The sequence below is a fragment of the Ammospiza caudacuta genome, chromosome 7, assembly GCF_027887145.1.
Source record: "Ammospiza caudacuta isolate bAmmCau1 chromosome 7, bAmmCau1.pri, whole genome shotgun sequence".
Lineage (NCBI taxonomy): Eukaryota > Metazoa > Chordata > Aves > Passeriformes > Passerellidae > Ammospiza > Ammospiza caudacuta.
In genome coordinates, this window is record NC_080599.1 from 30,607,123 (window position 1) to 30,633,266 (window position 26,144).

The following is a 26,144-nucleotide window of genomic DNA, read 5'->3' on the forward strand; positions in this document are numbered from 1 at the left end:
TTGGCTCTTGAATAACATTAGAATAAATGCAATATATGTAAGTCATTTTACCCTATAGCAGATGGGAGCTTAAGTCATTGAGAGAAGATCAATGGAATCATTTAGCTTTTTGTGTTGTTTCAGTGTAGAAAGACAGTCTGTTCCAAATCAAGAGAGGAGTCTGCTAAGGATATTTAGGTTTCATTGAAATAAAGCACAGTTCACATCAAAAGAAGATGTGCTATTTCAAATTCATAACAATTGACTATTAGTCTGTTTTTAATATTTTTCTTTGGCATGTAATCCTGTTTAATTAGATTCTACTCTCTCTGTTGTTTCAAGATTCCATAAACTGGAGTCTTATATACCAGCTGCTAAAGCAGGAGTTACTGTCTAAATGATATTCACAATGAGTATTTGGAAGGTTTACAATTATACCCTTGCTAATAAATTGTGCTATTTTCCCCAACAGTTTTAAGTGCTAATCTTCAGAAGGCATTTTAAAATTAGCTAAAATTCTGTCAAGAGATTTACAAAAATTGTTAGCATGAAGATAATTATGTCACAGTCCTTGGACTCCATCTCTGATTGTGTGCATAAATCAGAAAATGTCAGCTGTGTTTTCCCTTAATAATTATCCTTGCAGCAATATATTACAGTTTGGATTACTATTATAGTGTAGCTTTAGGTTTAAAAACCACAAGTTCGTTATTTCTGAAGTTTTCTGCTGATGAAATAATTCACATTTCTGTAATAAGTAATATTTGTGTTAACACTTCAGATCTATCAGTAAGTGAAAATCAGCGTTCTACACTTTTTTACACAGTCCCCTAAAGTAATCAGCTTTTCTGTAACTATTTTGTTAAAGGAGGTCCCTTCTATAGTATGGCCAGCATTTTCAAAAGAGCTAGCTGATGTGGTCACCCTTGTAGCATGTGTAGAATTGAAGTTTTAAGGACTTTTTGGACCAATTTTTGGAAATCTTCCTGCTGAATTTTTCCCAGATGTAGGTAGATTTTGTAGGTCCTCAACAGTTTTGGTAATCTCTTGTTAGAACCTACGTCCTTAAACATAATGAGTTGAAATATCAGAGTGAGTTAGTAAATCCTTCAGAATTTGGACCAAGTTATCTCATTTTAAGGGCTCAGAAATTTAGGTACAAATACGCTAAATAAATTAGATTTGTCTGCATAAACAGTAGGAAATTGACACAACATACTCTAGGAACCTTTCTCATGAGTTATAAAGAAGAAAATGGGAAAAATGAATTTGTTTTAGCATTAGTACTAATAGCAAATTTGAACTGAATAGGTAAGAGCTATTCTGTCTTTCAATTGCTGTACATTCCTTATGTTTAATACTCAGGAAATTTGACATTAGAAGTGTGAGATTTACTCAAGCTTTCTAAGAAAATTTCCTAAAACCTATGCAGAAGCAATGAATTCTGAGAATTCAACACTCATACTACTAACCTTGAAAACCTCTTTCATAGAAGAGGGATGGTATTTCAAGTAGGACTTTTGATTTGGCGATGTATCAGCAAGGATAAGAGATCTACTCAACCTCAGTGATGCAGGCTGCCTTAGAATAGGTCTCACACTGTTGTGAGTACAAAAGATTTTTATTTCTCGACTGTCTCAAAATGTGTGTAGAGAAATTATCTGTAATTTTGAAAGTCTTCTGTGAAGTACTTCAGGATAGATTTGAAGTAGCAGGATATGGCTTATTGTGATTCCACTCTTGTTTTGGTACTTGGAAGATTTATGGTTGATTTCAATGGGAGTGGGGTCATATTTAGCCCTACTGTATCACAGAATGGGCAAGTTTGAGTTATGGTCTTCCAAGACTGACTCTTACTTCTGAGCAGAGCAGAGGCAGCAGTGCTTTTGTCATTTAGGGACATCCTCAGTGGTGACACCAGGCAGCAGACTGCCGTGCTAGTCTGTTGGTTTCTGAGATACTTCTGCTAGGTTCTTCATTTGACTCAAATGAAGAATTCCTTTTCAATAAGTCAACAAAGAGGGCTTTTTCATCCAAGACAAAAACATAGGTAAGAAGGCTAAGCTGATCAATGTTAAGAGATGGGTTTTAAAGAGTGTGACTTCACTTTTGCCAGAATATCCCAGGTTTTTATTTAAAACCTTGAGAGTTTCTTTATTTGTGTTGCTTGAGCTAGATGGTTTCTTCAACCAGTGTCAGAGTACTTTGGACTTGTCACTTGAAATATCTGAAAATACAGAATTGTGAACACATAGTCTTTGCTCCTAAAGCTTGCAGTTTATTTTATTAACAGAAATAAATTGTAGCAGGGAAAAGTCATATTTTTGTGGTTATGAGAGGAAAAGCTTTTCAACTTGTTCATTAATCTTTCTTCTTCCTCATCTTCATACACTCATTATTCATCTTTCTCATTTCTGGTTATACATTTTACCAGTCTGCTGTGTGTCATGCCACAGATAGTTGTGAATATCCAGTCCACATCTCCATTTTTAACTAGCTGTCATGAAGCTTGAGATCTCATATGATAAATAAGCCATTTATTTATAGATAAAATAGAAATACTTACTTCCTGCTCTTGCTTTTTCACAAAAAGAATTCCAAGTATTTATCCTAGAATCCTATAAGAAGTAGTATTTAGACTTATGTGGCTTTTTTCTATGTAATGGCATTTTGACTTATGATGACCATGTCCCTAATTGCAACTCTGTACTTATTCTTCCTCCCAAACTTCTCAAGGGTGATATTTAATTTAGTATCGTGCAGAACTACAGATCTGCCAACGGCGATAACATATACACTGCTATATAATTATTGAATCAGAGAGTTAAAACTTCTAGACTGTATCTATTCCCACAAAAAATCACTTGGCAGTGAGCCACCAAAAGCAATTTTTTTCATTGCTTGCATTTTGATTTTTTTACTTTAGCTGTTGCTCAAAATGAAACACCTTGGACTTGAATTGCTCATTAGACTTAAATGTATTCTGATGTATTATGGGCCAAAATACACTGTCCTATGCAATGTGCTTATACATATGAATTGTTTGGTAGCATGGATAATAGAATGAACTCAGTTTTTGCTAGTGATTTAATACTTCAGAATGTAAAACTCACCCTGGTCATGGTCTACTGAAGTTTCCTCATTTTCCAGACATTCTTCAGAGTATTCTCATGCTTACAATTTCATTTCAAGCCTTTCTCAGAAACTGATACCCTTTCAGATGATCTACAGTACTGCATGTGAGCTGACACTCAGACACATGAAGTGTCCTCTATGCACTTGTAGTTATGCTTATTTTTGGTATTTCAGACACCCTTTCCTCCTTCCTCTGCGATGATCAAGCATGCTTGCATGAGTGGAAAAGCAGTGGGTATGATCAGCAGTTGCTTACTCTCCTAGTCAGGACAAATGCAGTAACTTATGGCATGGTCCTGTGAGATCATTCTCCTTCATGAGTTTGCTTCTGGCTTCTTCTCAGTCTGCTTCTGAGCTTTTTTAGCTCATTTTCTTCTAATGACTCTACGGTTTGCTCTCCAACTATTGTACCTTGCATGAGAGCTATTTGTCTGAAAGTAGCTGAGAAAAATACTCTCCAGAAACAATTCTCAGAAATGGTAGAAGTAAGTTCACAAGAATGAATTGTGTGCTCCTCAGATTTTTTGAATCTGTAGTGAGGTGCTAGTGAACAATGGATCTTGGAGCAGTATTCCAAATTACATTTCCTCTGGCTTCTATTTCCCTGGAGGATGGGAGGTTTAATTTTGCTTGCACAGATACTTGCATCTTAGTATTGATGAAGTGACAATCCTTCATTAATTAGTATTGTTGATTTGGATTTCTTTTATATATTTTAAATGACTAGCCTGCCTGTATGTGCTTGGAGCTGAAGGTCAGTGTATGCTGATCTGATTAATGGAATACTTCATTGTACAGCTTCCATATTTCTTTTACAATCCCTTTGACTCTTCAAGTATCATTTTGCTATGCAAAGGACAACTGATTGTAACATAAACAAACAAATTAACATATCACTTTAACTGTGGGACGAGACTTACTGTGACATGCGTAGTTTTTACGGAGGAGAAAAAAGATGTCAAAATATGTCAAATATGTGTAGCTCTGTTATTTTTCTGCTCAGAAATGTATTGTTGAAGCTTTAAAACTTTGTATTAAAAGATCTGTAGTCTTATCTAAAAATAATGATAGTTTAAATGTTAATTGGGCAAGATAAAATACATTGCTAGGTCATTTATAAGAATCTAATAATTTCCTTTTCAGTAATGCTTTTGTAGCCTCAGATTGAATGTAATTATAAAAATAAGGAATCAATGCAAATAAGAAAAAAACAATAGATAACTCCTATTGTATTTATTATAACTAGTTTTAAGATGTGGTCTTAAAGATGAAGTCACTTATTAAATACTATGAAAGCAATGTGACCAAATAATAGCGCCCATAATTTCTTTAAAATTATGGCTACATATAGAGCCTGGCAATCCTGCCTTTGAAGTTTGTTAGCAAACGGAACTGGTCTGCTTGCAACTTGTTTCTTTTAAACCCATATGGCAAAATTATGCCTCCCTGAGGTAACTTTTGGTATTGGAGAAAGTTGTTGTGTAGAACAGGGGTAACCTAAAAGCCTCCTGTATTGATGAAGCCTCAAGAGAATATAAAAATCCTATGGAAGATGCAGATGATTAGAGAATTCTTGTTCACTGGCATTTCAGACTCACTTTGTACAGACACAAATTACTGCACTTCCCAGCATCTTCTGAATCAATTTTACTGTCTTTGTGGCAGCAGAAGAAAAGCATCAGTGCTCTGAAGTAATGGAACCAGTCACACATTTAGTAATAATTTACAGAATATATCAAAGTTTTACTTCATTTATTGTGACAAAATTGTAGGTTTCATATTACTTTTATAAATATTGGTTAGCTCTAATCTGGAAGAAACATTGTGGTTGAGGTGTCTGTAAACAATTAAGCATTTCAATTTCTGTTAGGTTTTAAAAATTAAGTAGGAATTAAATATGACTGTTTTTTTTCCAGCAATCCTGCCTGTTTTATTGGGATGTAATTTATACATTTTATAATAATCATAATAATAATAACAATAATAGTAATAAATGCTCATTCAGGTTTCTGTTCTCCTGTTTGTGTGCTATAGTAGCATTGTAGCCTCACACAGAGATAAATGAAAAAAAAATAAAGAAGAAAAAGTAAAAATTCTATAAATTTCATTATGGAAAATTTATAAGATGATTTCCATGACAACCATATAATAAGATTCATGTTTACTTTAGTTCTGAGTTCGCAATGTCTTTTTAATGACTCCCATGTAATTAAAACAGAATGCATAATTTGAGGTAACATAGTATAAATCAGTTTTGTTTGCATGATGCTGAATACTGTCAATACATGTACAATGAACTGTTTAAGAGCCTTACATGGATATGTCCATTTGTTGCAGAACTGTGAGAAACTGGAAAATAATTTTGATGACATCAAGCACACGACTCTTAGTGAGCGAGGAGCACTTCGAGAAGCAATGAGGTAAGTCTGGGTCACCATAGCAACAGTCACAGATGTGGTAAAGAAAGAGTCATTCTTCATTATTGGGGGAACAAATGAGTTCATTGCCACCATTCAGCTCTATTCTCTAAGGTATTAATTTGTCAGTGGAGAGGCTTCCCTTGAGGCTGTACTTTGGTTTTGAAGCTGCATAAATGTTAAGCCTGACTGCACAGTAAAAAAATGTAAATGTTTAATTTGTTATTTAAAATGCTTAAGGGGTGCCTTACTTTATATTTATACTAAACTGTGAGTGAATGAAAATATTGTTCATCTAAATTCTGTAAGTGTTAAAGCAATTGTACAATGGTGTCTGAACAAACCTGTATCTGCTTTAAATTGAATTTGATTTTTATGTATGTAGTTCCTGTGTACTCTGATTTTATCACCAAAATTAGGTGATTTTGGTTTTGGTAATGGAATGTAAGAATCTGTCAGGTCCTTTATGTGTTGTAGAGATGTATATTTTGTTTAATATCATATTTTTGTGCTTAATATTTATTAGAGGAGTTTAAAATTAGTCATAAGATGAATTTTCTGCCATCCTTACTTGCACTGGAGAGTATTTGGGTACAGGACTCCAAAGTCCTGCCAGATACAGTGCCTGGAAAAGGGAGTGATTACTGTGCAGAAAGGTGGTGGAATTGAAGACACGTTTTCCAAAGTAACTCACTGAATAATCAGGAAGATGTTATTTATAGTGTTATGTGTGAATCAGAAAATTATATAAGCTTCACTTTTAAAGGTTTTGAAATTGGATAGTAAAATGTAATGATGCAAACATAGTGCTTCATCTCATTTGCCTCATCTCAGAGTAACTTCTTACACTTGAACCAGTGCAGTAAAAAGTAAAAACAACAACAATCCCCCTAAGAATCCACTTGATGAAATAAATACACATATTTGCTTTGACTGTGTCCGTTATCCATTTAAATTTATGGATGTGTGTGAATGACTTGATTTGCATGAATTACGTTCACGATGCTCGTCTCATGTGCACTGACTGTTTGAAAAGGTATTCTTACCTACAAGTATTCTGAACATTTCAACTACCAGTGCTGCAAATAACTGTAAAAATAATGGCATTCACCTTTCTAATAGTGATTTTTGCTTTATGCTTGTGTTACTTCATATGTTTAGGGATTTCTCCAATGTGATTGGTCATCTGTATACATAAGTCTTGCATCTAGTGTCAAAAAAATGGAATGTGATTTAAAGTAAAGATTTGGGGAATTTTTGGCAAATGAAGCTGCCTTTAATATTTCCAACAAATTGGATTTCAGGTTGTTGCTGTCCTGTAACAGTGTTCAGGTTTGTGATGTTTTGCAATGCATGACTCAGCAGGGATAATAAAAACTTGGGAGCTGACAGCTCTTCCATGATCAACATTGAATAGCAAGGGGAGCTTTGGCATTTCAAAGGTCATGTTTCTGTTACAAAGTCTGTTTAGAAGATTCTTGTGATTCTTTGCTGTGCAAAACGCTTTACTATCTCATAAATTTGTATCCTGGCTATTTCTGTGAGTGTACAAGCCATTCTGAGAAATAGTTATTGATTGTGAAGAGTGACAGATATTGTGCAGTGCTGGAATTCTCTTAATTGCAGTCAGTATTGTGTGGTTGGTTGTTTCCTTAGTTGCTTTTTTATTTTGAGATAAAGAAAATACCTGACTTACTAAATTTATACTATTGTATGTTTTTATAACATACTTGAGTGCCACATGAAAGATGGAAAATGTTAATTTAGCTGCATGTAGGTGTACATATTTTTCTAAAGGTGTGTGAAAGATACTTGTTGTTTTAGCTTGTACAGTTCTTTCTGCTGTATAGTCACCTCATTTACTGTGTGGCTGCATTTTTCTTTTTGGATCCCAAGATTATCTGTATGTGTGTAATTCAAATGGTACATTTTTCTAGATTCAAGTTCACTCTTCCATTCCATGACAGGAGTGGACATTGGACCAGGCATGGGAGGACATAGATTTGCTGACCTCAGTATTATGAGGTACCTGCCTCCTTTGGGTAAGGGAAGCTTCTGGAGAGGGTTGCACATTGCACAAAAGCACTAAAATCATGTGGGCATGAAAGCAACAGCAACAAAAAAATCCTAGCTGGATAGCTAAGTGGATATATGTGGATCTCAGATGAGCCTTAAGTTGAGTGGGCAGTCTGCCCAAATCCGCTCTGATTTCCCAGAGTGGTGCTACTGGTCTGCCAGATGAGAAAGACAATGAACACTTTTTCCCAATGCTCCTGTTTGGAACGAGACCTTCCATTTTAACTTCATCTTTGAGAAAAATGGCCAATTTAATATGGGTTTCAGTACACTTCTAGTCTATGAGTATCACTGTGCTCTGCATAAACAAATACTAATATCCAAGAAGGATCTTGTTCTGTTTCGAGCTCTTCAGTATTCAAATTGAGGACTACATGAAAATTATCTTTCTTGTTCATGTATATAGATGTATGCAAAATAAACTTTCTGAAGGGCTTTGAAATTATCACAAAGCCTACAAACTTTTTCTACTTCTACTTTACACTTATTCTAGATTTTGAATGAGATAATGAGCTGATAGTAGTTTGCCATTATTCAGTATATAAAGAGTGGTATTCTAAGAATTTGATGTACTTGTGATCGCACATAAAATCCATAAAGCATTCAATTCATTTAATGTTTTGCTTATTTTGTTAATGTACTCCAAATGTTTTATTTATTACTATATTTTAATGCAGCTGTAAAGCTGAAATAAACAATAAAAATCCATTAGTTTTTTGAATTGGAGTTTATAAATGGACAGACTATTGCTTGCTTACCTTGAATATGTATATGATAAATTAATTGGGTATTTTATGTAGTAACTTGTCAGAAAAATATAGCTATATACCTATAATGTCAGGTTGCATAAGTAAGAGCACTGTTATTTCGTTAAACAAAGCTCGATTTGTTTTTAACATATAATTAGTGGGAAAAATCTGGATCCAAATCATCAGTAAAGATTAATCTAGAATTTTAAAGGAGCTTTTAGACTGTTTTTTCTGCTACAAGGAGATAACTATTTGAGGAGCAGGAAGTGGTGTAGCTGGGTGCTGACACTGGGAGTCTTTTCATAGGTGGTGAAACCAGAATGTGGACTGCTCCAGTAGGCATTTCTAGGGAAACTAGGGTAGAGTAGCCTTGAGGAGTCTTTAAATTAGGCGAACAATAATGATAACCCTGCTCTCTCAAATTATAAGGTAACTTTAGGGAGAAGTGTGGCAGGAATCCAAACTCAGTTATTAATATCAAATTGGATATTAATAAATTACTAAGATAAGGTTTAGTGAGTTACTGGGTTTAAAAAGGACTAATTTCAAAAAGCAGCAAACATCAGTGGGCTGGATTATTTTTCTTGCTGAATTTGTTCATTCTGTGTACAGGCATTCATTGTTGTCATCAAGAGAGAGAATCAGAATTGATGAAATTGGGAGGTTGAAGATGATCTAAACATGCGGTCTCTGCATTTTTTTGATTGCATATCAGCAAAATATTTTTGAGCATGCATCCCCCATATTTGTGTGTTTGTACATGTATTGCCACTATACTAATATTTTGTATCTTATAGAACACACCTCAGAATGGAAATTAAAAAAAAAAAGACTGATAAAGATGACATAAAGACTACTTAATTTAAAAAAATTATTAATTGCACAGAAAATATTTTCTTCCCACATTGACATGGTTTGTCTTGTGCATGCTCTGCTTTGGAGATTATTGATCTGGACTGTCTTACCAGCTCAGAGCAGGGTCAAGTAGAGCAGGTTGCTTAGGGCTGTGTCCAACAAAGTTCTTTCTGCATCTTCCAGGATGGATGTTTCACAGACTGTCTAGTCAAACATCCTCACATTAAACAACAGCAAAACTGAAACAAAAAAAGCTTTAACAGAACTCCACTTCAGCTTGTGCCTGTTGTTTCTTGCCCTTTTGCTGGGGACCATTCAGAACAATCTGTCTCTGTTGTCTCTGTTTCCTCCCATCAGGTATTTATACGTTTGGTAAGGTTCCCCCCTGAGCCTTCTCTGCTCAGGGCTGCATGTCCCCATGTCTGTCAGCCTCTCCTCATATGACAGACACTCCAGCCCCTCAATCACCTCAGTGCCCCTTTGCTGGGCTCCCTCCTGTGCATCCCCCTTTGCCTTGGCCTGGGGGACCCAGCACAGGACACAGCACTCCAGATCTGTCTCACCAGTACTGGGCAGCAGAGAAGACTCTCCACACTCAACCTACAGGACTGCTGGCCTGTGCTGCAAGGACTGTCTCATGGTTTGTGTTGTCCTTCAGGATGCCCAGGGCTTTTCCTGCAAAACTGATTTCCAGCTGGTTGTTTGCAGCCTGTACTGGTGCCTGGGGATGTTCCTCCCCAGGGGCAGGATTTCATGGTGGGTTGGTTGGTTTGTTTGTTTTTTGGTTTTTGCTTGTATGTTTTTTAATGTGGTTTCTGCAGGCTTGTTCCTCCAGCCTGTCAACAGCAGCCCAGCATTTTGGAGTGTCACCACTCAGCAGGTGTTAGATTGCTTTTGAATGCTGTATATATGTTACTATGTGTTCTAGACCCATGTCTCGTGTACATTTCATGATCCTGGTGTCAGACAAATGAATCCATAGCATTTCAAAGCAAACTTTTTCTGAATGTAGTGTTGCAGTTGCTTACTTACCAGCTGAGTTGGGGAGCCACCATGGTGGGTTAAGGCAGTGAGCAATCAGCAAGGCTGGAGAGGTGTTAATACGTAAATGGGTCCTACTCGTAGGTGGATATGGAGATGGTCTGTCTTGTGAATACTGAGTATGTGTGAAAGCTTTGCAAGTCAAAATTAAAGCTGAGTATTTTTGTGTAGTCTTCTCGTTATTAAAGGAAAATTGAAACATATTTATTTGTACTTTGAAATGGGAAAGTTTGCTTATCTGTTTAAATCAGTATAAAAGATACCAAATTCATTTAGAATTTCCTTGTGCATTCATATATTTGCATATGGTTTCAGATAATATGAACAAGGGAGTGAAGCTTCAACTGTGATTTCCAATTTGCTAGAAACAGTTTCTGTTAATGATGATATTCACTGTTGTCTTGACAACTGTGCAAGCTGGGGTTAGTAATAATCAGGCTTCTTTTAATATGGTCTAGACTCTCAGATGTATTTGACAAATAGTTTCTATGACTGGGCAAAACCCAAGAAAATTGCAGTGTAAGAAGTTCCAAGGTTTCACAAGTATTCATTAGTTTGCATAGTAAAAGCTGGAAATTTAAACATGTAAACAAAACAGGTCTGTAGTGCAAACTACAAAACACGTAGTTACCTGAGGGAGCTGGAGTTTGGTCTGGAGAGGAGGAGGCCCGGGGCAGAATTTACCATTCTCTACAACTGCCCACAAGGAGGGTTTAGCAAGATGGGGGTTGGCATCTTCTCCCATGCAAACAGAGATAGGGCAAGAGGGCGTGGCCTCAAGCTGTGCCAGGGAGGGTTCAGGCTGGACATCAGGAGGAATTTTTTCACTGAAAGAGTTGTAAAACATTGGAGCAGGCTGCTCAGGGAGGTGGTGGAGTCACCATCCTGGAAATGTTTAAGAAACAACTGGATGTGGCACTTAATGCTGTGGTTTAGTGGCCAAGGTGGTGTTTGGCCAAAGATCATTGGTATCAATGATCTCAGGGATGTTTTCCAAACTTAATGATGCTATGAAAATAGCCACTAGCCTTGTGTTAGCGTGTTATTTGGGATTTAGGGAGTAAGTCCAAGTTTCTCTTCTACCTTCTTCTATATTTACATTATCTCCAGTGCAATCACTTGAATGCTGCTTAGGGCATGCTTTTTGGAGAAAAGCAAGTGACTGATTCTTATGTATTTAACAAAAATGTTGTGCTGCTTCCAAACGGCAACAACACTTTGCATCTTGGGTGACCAGCTCGTGTTCCTCTGATACATCTATCTCAGCACCAAGAAACAAACACCCTCTGCCACAGAGGACATATTAATTAGGTAAGCCACTGATTGGATTCTTGATTTAGACCCTTATTTAGACGGCATTTGGCTTAGAGATACTCCCTAAAAAAATTAGCTGCAGAGGTGTTCTCAAAGTGAAAAGAAAAAATTCCATAAAACTGTGGAGTTGAGGGAATGTCTAACTTGGTCCTCTTGGAACTTGTTTTCTATATATGCATCTTCACAATTTTATAAATTTACCATATTATTAATAGCATATGGAGATGAGATGCTGCAAAATGGAAGTGTTTCTAGTTGTGTTTGGTGTTGCATAGAAATGAATGCAGAATGTTAAAGCACTTGAGAACTTTTAATAGTACTTCCATTATAAAAACCCATGTGGCTATAATTTTGAGTGCCATTTTGAATCAGAACTTCACTATCATTCTTAGTTTACATTACAGATCAAACAGATTGCCAACATCACTTGCACTGATGAAGCATTAGCCATATGCCTTCGCACTGCAAGGCTGCCCTGGATATGGATAGCTGCGACTAACCAAGCTGCTTCTGTGCTAGAAGCTGTTTAGTGGCATTAACAAGGCACTGTTAAGCTGTGCCCATGCAATTTTACCATGCTCTTTGTTGGCTTACTAACTTCTGAGTCACTCACTAGCCACCCTTTGAGAGCCTTGGATGAATTGCTCAGATCTGGCCATGATGGAATAATTTCGGTCTATAGACAGATGCTGCAGAGCTGTAACACCAAGCATATACAGGAACCCATGACATTAATGTAATTATTTTTGTGATAATTATTATAACTTGCATTGTCTTTGTCTTTCCATTTCTATGGAAAGTTAAAGAACTTCATATTTGATTTTGCAACTAAAAAGAAGGTTCTGATATGCGTTAAGACCATTTTTCAGGTGTCACTTACTGAAAATTTTGTGGAACTAGTGATAATGCTTAACTTTGGCACTAAAGAATGTAACTGCATTGCCTTATGTATATTTTTCAAGTATAAATCAAGACAATTATGAAGTACCTTGTTTTGAGCATGATTGTGATACTGTTCTATTGAATATCAGCTTCATAATACTTTCCCCAGAAATTTTAAAACTGAAAAGCATTTCCAAGTTTGTCAGCTGATTGTTTCACATCCCTTGTTCAAAGTATTGTATTTAATTTCTTATTTTTAATTTATGAGTTATATTTTTTTTTTGGTCCAGTGATAGGCTGATTTATTTAGATGTTACAGAGGAGGAGATTAAGATAATTTAGATTGTTTTCCTTTGAATGTTCCTTTAGTCACCTAGCCAGGATAAACTGACAAATACAACTTTCACTGATTATGTTTCTGAATGGCAAATATGAAAGGATATTGATTTTTTTTTGCTATTCCAGTTGGCAATGTAGATTTGCAGTTACTTTACATCAGAGGTTTGAATTATGCCTTGTAGTGTATATAACTTGTACATGGATGTAGAACAAAAACATTGTGAGCAAAACAGCAAAATAAATAATATTTACAGGTTTGAAAACTGCATTATAATTGCTACTTTTGTTGATATACTGAAATGCGCTTTAGGAAGCATCTTACATGAGCATTTTTGAGAAAATCTTGTATGTTTCTCACATGCTCTTTTATATGTATTACTGTGACCGAAATATGCTTTGGGTCTGTTCTGAGTATGGTAAATACAATGTTCCTGTATTTGTGTGTAGTATTCCCAAGAAATATTTCAGAGGGGAGAGGAAAAAAAACACCGACTTTGTGACACTTCCACTGAGGAGAGCCTAGTTTTGGTTTTGAACCATTTAGTTTTATGATTTAAAGAAAAGAATTGGATAAAAGTCAAAATTTGGTTTTTAACAACCTGCAGGAGATGTTTTCTGATGTTGGTGGTGAAAGAGATTTTGAAAACCACTGTGACAGATGGTTTACCGCAAAGACTCCAAAGGTGGTGTGCAGGGGGTGCAGCATCGTACCTTTCAGTGACTAATAGCCACTCGTGCAGAGTAGAAAATTACACCATGGAATTTGGAGTTCACTTCATGGCTTCCCTCTTTGTTGTTTTGTAAAATGCCAAGTTTGAAAATATTTCTGAAATGTCTTCTTTGCTACCATTAGCATTCAGGAAAATGTGTTCTGAATTGCCTGAGAGATGATGTATAAAATATGGACTACCAGCCTATACACTTCAAAAAAGGTTTTGGTTCATGAAATATAAATGTAAAAAAAAAAAAAAAAGTATAGATATGAGTGAAGAAAATCTTCTGGTGGTTTTGCTATGAGCCGTGGCTTTTTGTAGACTATTGATTCTTGATTTTGTGTTGCAGGGCTGTGGATGGTTTAGGTAAAAGGTTGCATTTTACCATTTTAAACCATAATGAAAGTTTGGTATGTATACAGAAGTTGGGTGTGTTGCAGCTTTGGCTAAGAGGTCAGGTGTTTTAGTGGAAAATGTTGAAGCTCATGTTTTATTTAGAAATCATTCGTTTAATCTGTAGCCAGTCTACTGAGAGTACCACATTGCACATGTATTTAACAAAGGCCATTTCCTACAGTTTTGTCTACAGTCAGAAACCAGTCTGTCTTTACAAATGCTGTTTTACGTATATCTGAACTTACTTCTTTTCAGACATTTACTGTAGTTCTCAAAAGCCTGAAAAAGTGTAATCTTTTTTCCTCCTTTGTGTTGTTCTTGGACTTTCTGTTGCAATGGATGTCTTAGAGTACATTCTCTTTGGAGTTCAGGATACAAAGCAAAGCTAAGGGTTTGAGGAAAAAATACAATCTTCATTGAAAATTGCATTATTAGGTAGTGTGTCCTTCCATTGTATGTTGATTGTTGCCAGGTAATCATTATCTTTTCTGATTGTGGTGGTGTGCTGATTTGGGTGGGATACAGTTAGCTTTCTTCACAGCAGCTGCTCTGGGGGGGCTGTGTTTTGGGTTTGTGCTGAAAGCAGTATTGATAACACAGGGATGTTTCAGCTATTGCTGAGCAGCACTTGCACAGTCAGGGCCTTTCCTGTTCCTCACCCTAGTCCCCAGCAAGGAGGCTGGGAGGGGACACAGCCAGGACAGCTGACCCCAGCTGACCCAAGGGATATCCCAGACAGGTATGGAGGTGTATGGAAAGAGGGGTGGGGTAGACATTCAGAGTTATGGTCTTTTGTCTCTTCCCAAAACACTAGACTGCCAGTGTAACATAGTGAATGTGTTCCTGGTTTTGCTTTGCTTGCATATGCAGCTTTTGCTTTACCTACTCAACTGATTTTGTCTCAGCCCATGAGGTTTCACTTTTACTGTTCCAATTCGCATCAGGAGAGTGTGAATGAGTGGCTTGGTGAGGCTTAGTTTCTAGCTGGGGTTAAACCATGACGTGTGTTTAGAACCCCTTCGTTATAATGACTGTTATTAACTACTGCTACTTACCTTTTTTGCTGCCTCTCAAAAGTTCCAGTTCTATATTATACCGGCTGTTGCGGTTTTTGGATGTAAGAGCAAACATCATTTTCCTAGAAATGTTTTGTATGTTGGGGTGAGGGTGTTTCAGAGATTAAACTGTGGGTCCAGCTGTGCCCTAAGATATTTACCTTCCATCAAAGTTAATCTGTCCTTCCCCTGTAGACTTCTGAATTTAAATCCTGTTTATTTATTTGAGGCTGTTTGGGAAAAGAAGAAAAGATTATCTAAATTTAATGTTCTAATGGAATCAACCTGTTTATTGAAAGTAAGACTGTAAAGTGTACTGGACTTGTTAAGAAACACTGGAATCAGTACCATACATTTGACTAACTGGATACGAAATTTAACAGAAACCGTTTCCCATCCTTAGTTCTTCAGAACAAAGATACTTTACATAGGAATCTGTTTCATTGGAGCTTGCTGTTGATGGGCAGCCATTTAAGCCCTAGACCACTTTATGTTTTTCAGAACACCACCCAGAGGCTTTCCCTGCTAGTGCCCAAGACAAGGCTACTAAATCTCGAGGCATTTCTGGGACTGAGGAAGGTTAGGATCTCAGGCAACAGTTTGTACAGAGAAGCTGCTTGCAGATTGAGACAAACATAGGAGTTGTGGCCGAGAATAAAGGAACAAACTATTCTGGAGTGACGCCTCCTGCCATCTTGAATGCCCAGGACTGCTTATCTGGGGTGTGCTTTGTAAGGTGCACAGAGTGTTGGCAGTGACAAGGTTCTTTGTGGAACAGGCATTTCCAGAAGGCTTCAATTTGTATGCATTTAGTGTATTTAGGTTGTTCAGCATTAGTTCTGGTTTGGTCCAATACCAAAAATTAAGGTGATTTGTGGTTTGGTGGTTGTTTTGTTGGGTTTCTTTTGTCCCCAGGAAGAAAAAAAAAAGGTCTCTTCTATAAAATAAATCCTGACCTGTTCTAAATATCACCATAGAATTGCACCAATTCAAATGAATTTTAATAGTTGATCTGTGTATGGGACGGAATGTAATGGAAAGAATTATAATGTGATTTCCATCAGAATACTTAAAAAGACTTGATTTATAATCTGATGCCACACAATAATATTTTAAAATAAGTAAGTTATTTTAAAATAGTATGGCTACTTTTTAAAGTTCTATTTTTAATAGTATTAAATATTTCTACTATTGCCAAATTAAAAATTAGGGATTACTATTACTATATATAGTACTTTTTAAATTCAATAAAATTATTACAGCTGCTATATTTATAAAGACTATTACTTTTATTACTACTATCAAATAGTAGTGTTTAATGGTACTGATCAATGCCCCAAATACTTTTCTTACTGCTATTTTGCCTATTGAAGATTTTTCCACATTTTTGGTCATTAATTAGTATTAACCAAGCATTTCCTTTGTAATTGTTAGTATGACAAATGAAGAAAAATATTTTTCAATTGATATCTGGCAGTATTACCAAAAGGACAAGAAAACACTATTTGAAGAGTGTTTTAAAATAGAAAAAGAAATATGTTTATAAAATAATTTTTCCTCTTTGTCCTACCTGATGTATCTTCCTGATTGAGCAAAAAGTGGTTTTCCTAGTACCTCTTCTTGCTTATCTGTGTTTTTCTAATGAAGAGAAGGTGCACTTGAGCACGTGCAGAACAGTTTCTGTTCCCAGGGAGCTACAGTGGCTTGCTTGGCTCATGGCTGGCTGTTACATGTTGGGCTGTGCCTCACAGTATCCACCCATCAGTCTTCCCATTGCGAATTCTCTTGCATGGCAACTGCTGGTGCTGTTAACCCTCTTCTGTCCTGAAGGGTATTCCCTTGTGGCTTCTCAGATTAAATATTTAATTGGGCTGGGAATTGTTCTTGTAATTAAAGAACCATACAGAGCTGTTTAAAAATACTTTACCAGGAATGGTTATATATTTAGAAGAGGTTGTGGCTGCACTGAGTGTGTTCCACTGAAGAGAGCTGTGGCAGCATGGCTGAGAACCGCTGGCCGTGTGGCTGCAGTAGCCTGAACAGGAGATGTTTCTTGAGTGCATCTGTCAGCCTGTGCTGAGGTGCAGCTGCACGCTGAACAGCACGTGGCACGGCTTCGCTCTGGGTACCTAGAGGAGCGCAAAAGGTTCTGTGTGAGTCCCATGTTCAGTCACAGCCTGCCTGTCAGGTGCTCTCGGTGTCACCTCCAGACACCGGTGCCAGCAGTGCGTGCTGGGCGGGGATGCGCTGCTGCCCCGGGCAGGTGAGAGCTCCCGTGCTGTCCCTGCCATGGCTGGCACAGGGAAGCTTCAGGAACACACTTCCTCAGGCCTACAGGACTAGGTTAGAAGTAAGCTGAAATAAGCACTTTACAGGAAGGATTATTTATGTCAGGTTTAATGCCAGCTGTTTTGTTATAAAAACCCTCTGCTTCTGGGCCACACTGCTCATAGACACAGTCATTCTAGGCACAAATCTTTCTGTGAGCAAAATCATAGGGAAAGGCTGGTTATTTCAGAGGAGAGAGACCCACTCTTCACCCAACTGCAGATGAAATCCCTGATTTTCCTTTTATACTACAGGAAGGCATTTAATGAGCAGGGACTATACAGAATGAATCTTTTCCCCTTTTCTTAGTTGAAATAGATCTGTTTCAGTAAGTGTAAAACTAAGTCCCTGCTTCTATGATCAATTTTTATTCCTTTGTTTTTTTTTTGGGTACATTGAGTGAATGAAGAATTGACTCAGACCTTTCCAAATTACAGGTAATCTTTTTGCTATTGGCTTTGTTAACTGTTCTTTCTCCTCCTAGTATAACAATGTCATAACACATAAAATTTATTTTGTTTTAAAACTAAAACTGAAAACAGAGCCTTGAAATGCAACTTCTCTTAATATTTTCTCTTCTATCATACTCATTTCATTCTTGATGTAAAACAAGAATTCATTGCTTTTGTGCTGGGAGTACGAAGCCACAAGTTGATAATGGTAACTCAATGTTTGTAATATAAAGTGCTCTTCCTGTAGTGTGGTCCAATTACACAATAGTAAAGCAGGGATGTAACACAGCAATGCTGCTTTCCTATTTGTTTCAGTAAGTTTAGCACAGCGGGAAACGTGGCATTCTTCCAAGGTAATGCGTCAAGCTTACAGTTGGATGGAAGTGCCAGGGAAATTATTTCAAGTCTTTGCGTGCCAGCTAATAACTCTCGCTGAATGTATGCGACAATTGTCTTGTGAAATGTATTTGATGTCATTTCATTGCAAGGATTTTACATTTTAATTTTGAGATATTATGGTATTCTAGAGATATTTGAAAAAGTTTTTCCGTAGGTGCTACATTTATGGCATTGTAGTTTTAGTAATCAAATGCAATTTCTGTCTGGTTAGACAGTGTGTACACCCTTTTGAAAAATCCTGCTGTATCTTCTGAAATCAGAAAGAAGTACTCCATGAATTAGATCAAATTATGGTCATTGTTCCTCCAAAAATGTCCTATTTTTTGAGGAAGAATATATCTAAAACAAAAATCTTAACTGAAAATATATGCATGATAGCAACAGAATGTCTCATTTCATTTTGAAGTGTGGAAAGTAATAATGTATCAGCCATTTGGCAGCTGGGAGAAACCAGAACTGTCGAGGCATCTTTTTTGGTAGTCATTTTGCTGTAGAGACCTGGGGGTTGGATAGGAATCAGAATTTTTGCAGTTGGTCTTACTCTTCACTAGTTTTCACATTGCTTTAAAGCCATTCCCCAAGTCAGTAAATATCACTGTTGCACTGTGGCATTGACCCACTGCAACTGTCTTAAAGATACATTGATATTCTTTATAGCTTTGAACGGTCCTCAGCAAAATATATACATTTAAAATACCATGGCAGTGGCTTTATAAATAGCTCCATGATATATTTTTTAATGTTTCAAATGTGGTGAGGAGCAGTCACTGCTTTTGGAGCATTAGCAAATAGTTCACAATTAAGGAGTTTAATCTTTAGCCTCACTAGCAATCTTGGAACAGAGGGTGTCAGTGCATACTAAAAACAGTATTGGGTTTTCTTTTTGTGAACCACAGAGAGCTCGGAGTACATCAGTTAGTTCCAAACAGGCTATTGAATCATAGGTAAAAATACCAGCTGTACTGCACCTGGTTTAATTTTATGATTATAAAAGTAAAATTCCTACATCTCGGGCTTTTTTTTATTAATCCCCACTGCTCATTTTCAGTCAGTATTCTTAGAAGTGTATCTGACACCACTTGCTCAGAGACGTTTTCTCTGTTGGGCATATAATAAAGATAATAATTACTACTAGTGTTTAAAGCTTTCCAAAGATCTTTAGTTAAATACATACATATACCTTTCTTGAAGCATTTCTGAATGCCTTTGGCAGCCCTGATCCAGCAAGTGGAAGGTTCATTGTCATTGGCAGTGTTTGTTGTTCCAGAGGGTGTGTTCCAGCTGGTGGGAGTCGTTTCAACACTGACATGTGAAGAGAATATAAAAGAAAATAAAGAGCAGAGGAGATGCACAGGGGTTAATCAGCCAACCATCAGGCTTGGCCCATGCTCCTGCAGGCAGAAGTACTATCAGGTTTGGGAAAAAGATAAAAGACTACTGAGCTAGCTGAGCATCAAGACCTGCACAGGTTCAGCAAAGCAAACTGCAGACAATTATTAATGGGACTGAAATTAGGGATTCATCACTACTGATATCCCATAGTAATTCCTGCTAGCATCAAGAGAATCAACAAATTCTCCGTGCAGTTAATATGGTGAGCTTGCTGACTGCAAATGGGGGCTGTGTATGTTGTCAGCTTTTAAGGGTCCTTGCGCATGAGAATTGCCTCACGCAGTGGGGAGTGAAAGAAGAGCGTGTTGAGTGGACGAGGGTACATGCTGATTTGGCAAAGGAAATAGGATGAATTCCTGGGTCAATAGTGATAATGATCAGAGTGCCTTTCTGATGAATAATTAAGTATGGGGTGGTCAAAATTTTCCTCTCAGTAGTGACATAATTTGGCATAGTAAGTGCCAATATTTAATGAAAAATACCCATTTGGGGTTTTCCAAGCTGGTTTCAGGCTCTTACAGCTGCTTTCATAGCTTTGAAAGCTCTCTTTTGGATTGTAAAAAAACCAAAACCAAACCAACCCCCCTCCCCACATTTGAACATTACCTGTCAGGGGTTTTGGGGACAGCAATCACAAAAAGAGGATCAGTCAAAGATAAAGATCAAAACCACAGAGTGACAAAACATGCTTGTCCCTGGATATCCTGGATCAGAGTATCTGCTCAACACCTTGCTTTGCTTTGATGACTAGTGGTGACACTGAGATGGTGCTGCTTTCTCAGTAACAAAACTCCAGCTGAAGCACTGAGTCAGTATATGTAACATGATGTGATTTTTTTCACCTATTTCCTTGCAGACAAACAAACATACAGTGAGAGAACAAGTCATTACAGTATGCATTTCGAATGCTACAAGCAGGCCTGAATTAGAAATAAAAAATGAAATCCAAATTCTATGAAATTAAATAGCATCTCTCTTTAATCCAAAGCCTCCTACCTATGGCTGTACAAAGCAGAATGACTGGAAAATTTAAACTTGGTGTTGTGTTTATTGTTATGAATCACTCATTAATTCCCTTGTTAAATTTCATAATTTAATGTTTTCCAGACTTCCAATTATTGTGGCACTGGATTTTCACCAGTATATTTGTAATTATGTCTGTGCATTGTGTGGCAGTGTTGTCTTTTATATTTAGTGTGGAATTCCTTTTAGACAGTAGTAGTGTAAAATAATTTTGAGTGTTCAGAGGCAAAAGAACTGTACCACTTAGATGAAGTGAGGAATATTTCTGAAAGCATAACCTACATTGCTGCTGCAGTCTTACATGTGTCTTAGTGCTTTATTTGCTTTAATATTTAAAATTACAGTTTGATGGTTAATGTTGGAAGTTACTACAAAAAGGGAAAGGAAACTTTCAGCTTTTTTTTTACTGCATCTTGGCTGCAGTTGGAACAATGGGTCAGTGGCAGTAAGTACAGTCTGTTAGTTTCCTGATTTTATTTTACCTTTCCTCCAGTGCATGGATGACAGTCAGTTAATACCTTTATTAATGTTTTATTCATTTTTAATATATTAAAAAAAGTAAGAAAAAAAGCAGTGGGGAGGATTTTTTCTCATCATCATCTCTGATTGCCAAGTTATTTGTATGTAGAGGGAAGATTCTTTTAGTATAATCAATCTGCTGCTACCCATTTTACTGCCAAGCATTCCTTCTCTATGGTAGCGTAATGTTACCTAGGGAACAGCTTAAAGCTGACACATACAGTGGTGCCACAAATTAATTTCACAGTTATCAGGATATAGGGTGATAACAACAACATGAGCTACTGTGAAATTACCATTGTTCCTATTGAGTTACAGTGTAATTATTACTTTTGTGGCAACTATGCAAATAACTCATGTCAGCACTGTAGGATGGGATGTGCATTCCTTTCTCTGATTCAGTACTTTGTGCTTCAGAGACATCTTTATGTGCTATAAACTAGAGCTCAGCTTTGAATTAAAAGCTAAATATGGTTATATCTTCACAAAAAAGAAAGATGAAAAAGAGAAAAGCAATACTTAAGAGACTAAAAACCAAAATCCATTTCAGTCTGTCTATTATCATCTTGAATCACATCTGCAAATATGTGATAATTTAATAGAATAATAAACACACTGTTATTCTTTCGTTGCTTCCAGAATGAGAGTTGGAACCTTCCATCAAAAAGGGAGTTTGAATTAGTTACTTCTATTATAGGATATTTTCATGTTTCTTTGCTACCGTTTTGGTAAAAAGGACAGGTGAAGAGATGTTTGATTACATTTATTCTTATTGACAAGTAGGAAAAAAAAATTGTGGAGCAAGGTTAAGATGCTGTTTCCAGTATATAAGTTGGAATGTATCCTTGGTCCTGGACATTGGACCCTGGTTAAAGCAAAACAGCTGCTGAGGGTTAATGATGGCAGAAGAGCAGGTCAGGTTGTGTGGTGAAGCTGGCACAGGTGTTCCTTGTAGTGTTTGCTTAGAACCAGAAAGAAGTAAGCAAGCTTTGGGAGCTGCAAGGCAGCTTATGTGTTTCCAGAAAGGTAAGATCCTTGAGGTGTTTTTTTTTTTTATTTTTCTACCCATAGACTGAGATTTTCAAAAATTCCTATGGAGAGCTTGGACATGCAACTTGCAATTATGTATGGATAGATCACCATAAGAAGCTTTCAAGATTTTTATTCTAGATAAGTGGCTAATGACCAGATTTTCAAAATTGCTGAGAATTCAAGAGCTTGTAATGTTTAAATATTAAAGAAAGAATGTTTTTGAGATGTGCCATTTAGAAAACCATCACAGCTACTATTGCATGTAAAGAATGAACAAATGAAACTTGATTAAATAAGTCCATAATCATCCAAAAGAAAATCTATATGTATAAGATAACTCACATAAATTGAATCTCAAATAAAAATTGAGAGCAAGATAAATTTCCCTGAAGGACAAAATTCTGATGATGGGCAAGTTTTTTTCTTTTTTTAGAGTTTAGTGAAACTTCATTGACAAATAATTCTAATGTAATGATACTCTCTGATATTTCCCCCCAATTTAAACTCTTAGTTTATATTTTGTGGTATATAAAAAATGAAATTGAAGAAAACATTATTTGATTTTAGTTATGACTTTTCAGACATTCTTTTGCATTCTTAATTTATTTTGAAGTATTGTTTTAAATTGCAAGTAGCTTCCAAAAGGAATCTGTTTCCTCAGTTCTTATTTCACTGTATGAACAGAAATACTGAACAGCTTGATGAGCCCGTTTCTGTGAAGGAATAAATATGAACAACATTCTGAGAGAGCTGTCTGTGTCTGTGAGCATTTCTAAAATGTCTGTCTGTACTGTATCACCAACATTTGAACTGCAGTAGTTGGAGTATTTTTCAGTAGTTTGATAGTTGTAAGTCTGTAGAAAAGCAATGTTCTGTTTCTTTCTTGTTCTGGATTTTTTTTTTTTTGTTGGATCAACACAATCTGCTCAGGTTTTGCACTGATGGAATGTAGCAGTACCATAAAACCTCTGCAACTGATGATCTTGGGGGGAAGTAATCACAAGATAAATAAACTTTATGTTATGGCTCATTTATTATCCATGTGATGAATAATGGTGGAAAAATGTGTGGTAATTAATGGACTGGCTTCATGGAAAGACTCCTGTTTATCATATGGTTGTTGCTCTTTCTAGTGGTTTTCTGACAAGTATATTTATTGCAGTATGAGGAGGTCACTAATTAATATGGATATTAGTAAGGCTTTGTGATAATACTCTGAAAAATCTGTTTGTTTAAAAATTTTCTCTCTGTCCTCCATTCAGATTTTTTGGTTCCATGCATTGAAGAGCTAAGTCAGTATTTGATGCCACGTTATTGCCCAGGTGCAATAAAGATTACTATCTTTAACCCATATATGTAGGGGGATAGAATATAAGAAAATAAAGATTGTGTAGCAAGTAATCTCACCCCTAAGGAGTTGCAGCTGGGCCAATTATCAAAGATTAGGAGCAGGCCTGACTTTAACAGGCCACAGCTGTAACCAATGAGAAGAAGATGCTATAGAAGAGTGGGGTGGCTGGGTGGGAAGGGAATGGGAGTCAGCTGGCTGCTTTGTGAAGAAGAAAGAGTCAGTGCTCTGAGGAGCTACCCACGGGAAACACCAAGAAGGTATGGAACTTTTGTGATAAGGAGACAACAGTATGGAAGCCCTGCAATGAGATGACAACACATGTAAGTTACATTTGAAAGAAACAGCTTGGGTTTAGCAAAACTTTCTGGAAGATCTGGTGCAATCCTTGCATGCTTGTTGCGAGTCAGCCTTGTGGAAGCAAGTCATAAAGGTTTAGAACCACCAAAGGTGCTCATTGTCCCAGTTTTAGGAGGGCTTGGGGATCAGGGTGGGTAGTTGTGGTACTGTGGGGAGCTTCTACTGGAGCCACAAGTGACCCAGAAGTAGAATTTCATTAGAAAAATTAAATGATGTGTTTTGTATACCTGATGACCCAGACACTGTTTAGGATAGGTGTTATTTATTCACAACTCTTTTAATATAAGTAAATAAAATAAAGTTGTGAGGTTTTTTTTTTTTGGGTTTTTTTTTTTTTTTTTAAAGAGTATAATTTTGAACCACATGATAGACTCTTTTGTTAAAATGTAACTACGACCTACCACCACAGCTGCTTGCATGAAAATCTCTGGCAAGCCATAGAACAAAAATCAGGAATTATTTTCTTGCAAAATAGGTAGTATCAATTCTTTTATTGCCTTTGGTGTCATTTATTTATGGTTTCTTAGCTTTACTAGACAAATAAGGGTAATTTTGTGCTGCATGTTGAGATAGATGTTGTTTTAAAAGAGCAAGGAAGTTTAGATCTCTTCCTGTTTTCAAGTAAGAGGATGATCTCAGGTGATTATTTTGATAGATTTCTTTCCCCTCATCCATGATGACCAGTTTCAGATCTCCTAATAGGGAGATAGGAGTGGGCTTTTTTTTTGGTGTTAGGCAGCTAACCTTTTCCCTTTCTGTTCCTTTTAATTTTTTTTTTGTCTCCAGGTTACTTTTTTGTACTTCCCCTATGTGTCCCACTAGCCCTTCACTAGTGGAGAGAGACTGAGCCAAGTCCTCTACTGTAATCTTTCTTCCTTTGCTTATGGAATAGCTGTAGGAAAGGTGGTAGCTTTCCAGACTGACCTTAGATTTTCTTCTTCAGTCTCTGTGTGATTGCTGAGTGGTCAAAGTTCTCAGCAGGAGCAGCCTGAGAACTGAGGTGCAGCCCTGACTGCCAGGGAAGCAGATTAGGATATGGTGGTTTATAAAGGGTCAAACCCGACATAATAACCGAGTCACTCCACTGCTGCATGGTCACTTTAAGCTTCTGAAGTCAGGTCTGTAAGCAGAGTCCTGGGAAGGTCCTTTGACAGGTTCTCATGACCCCTGTCAGACACAGGCAGCCTAATCTGAACTGGAAATGCAACCTGAGCTATAGTGTGCGCTGTAAGTACAGATAAGTGGACGTGGTATTGGAATGGTGGTGTGTAGGGCAAGTAAAATCTTTTTTCAGAAGTATTACTGAAAAGGGCATCAGAATATAAGATACCTGTTGTTTTTATGTTTTTACAACTGACACCACTTTTTGCTTCATGCTGTGACTGGGAAAAAAATGAACCATGTGAGAATGAGAGAAGTCCATAGCAATGTTTTGCTTGATGGAAGGTGAACTTTTAATGTGAAATTTGCATGTCCCTTCCTGTTTGTCACAGTTGCTGACACTGAGAGCACTGTGGCCATGTCCTTACTTGAAAAAGCTTTTGGTGGAAATTCCACCTTTGGGAAAAGACTTAAAATGGCTTGACTGAAATTGTGGCTCTTTATCAGATTGAAAACTGTGGTCTTCTTGTTTCAAAATAATAAGCCTACAATTTCTTTATGCAGGGCCACTGAAAATTAACAATTATCATCTGTGCTCTGAAGAATATAAATAGTTCCTCCAGGGAAAAATACATGAATCGGTGCCAAATCTCACTAAATTAAAAAAACAAATAACCTCTTTCATTTTGGCAGGGTTGATAATGTTCTGATCCTTGGCTTCAGGGCCAACATATTTTTCTAGGTCTACATAGAAAGATGTTCATGTCATTCTGCCTCTACAGTAAATAAAAAGCTGGATCAGCTCTCCTATGTTGTCTATAATGAGTTCCAACTGGAGTACTATCCCTCTATCCTTGGCAGCTTAGGCAGCTTTTCAGTGGAAAATATTCTGTTTTTCAGAAGGCAAGATTTTTAACCTCTTCCTTGCTCAGAAAGGTATAGACATTGTAACATTAGAGATTACCTTAAAAACTGCATCGAAGTTTTGAGATTTATGGACATTAGTATATTTTGTGTTTAGCCAGAAGAGTCCTTCTGACAAATCTTGTTTCTTGTTTGGTGAATGGACTTTCAGTTTTGTTCTGTGCTACAAGATTGAAGTTCTGGATAAAGCCTGGTACTAAGAGTTGTCTCATACCAGCTACTTCTATATTATATAAATTTCTTTATATCTCTCTCTCTGTCTCTCTTTCTCTTTCCCCCTCTGCCCTGCAATTACTTTGCTCAGTAGTCTTTTGT

At 36.8% G+C, this 26,144-nt stretch overlaps 1 protein-coding gene across 1 annotated transcript in view; it reads left to right on the forward strand.

Annotated features, from left to right (window-relative positions):
* The window catches only part of DPYD (dihydropyrimidine dehydrogenase), a 327,901-nt gene that overhangs the window by 38,931 nt on the left and 262,826 nt on the right, over positions 1-26,144 (forward strand). Inside the window, exon 3 of the mRNA XM_058808550.1 lies at positions 5,452-5,534. Coding sequence (XP_058664533.1) covers positions 5,452-5,534 — 83 coding nt within the window. The remainder of the gene's footprint in view (positions 1-5,451; positions 5,535-26,144) is intronic.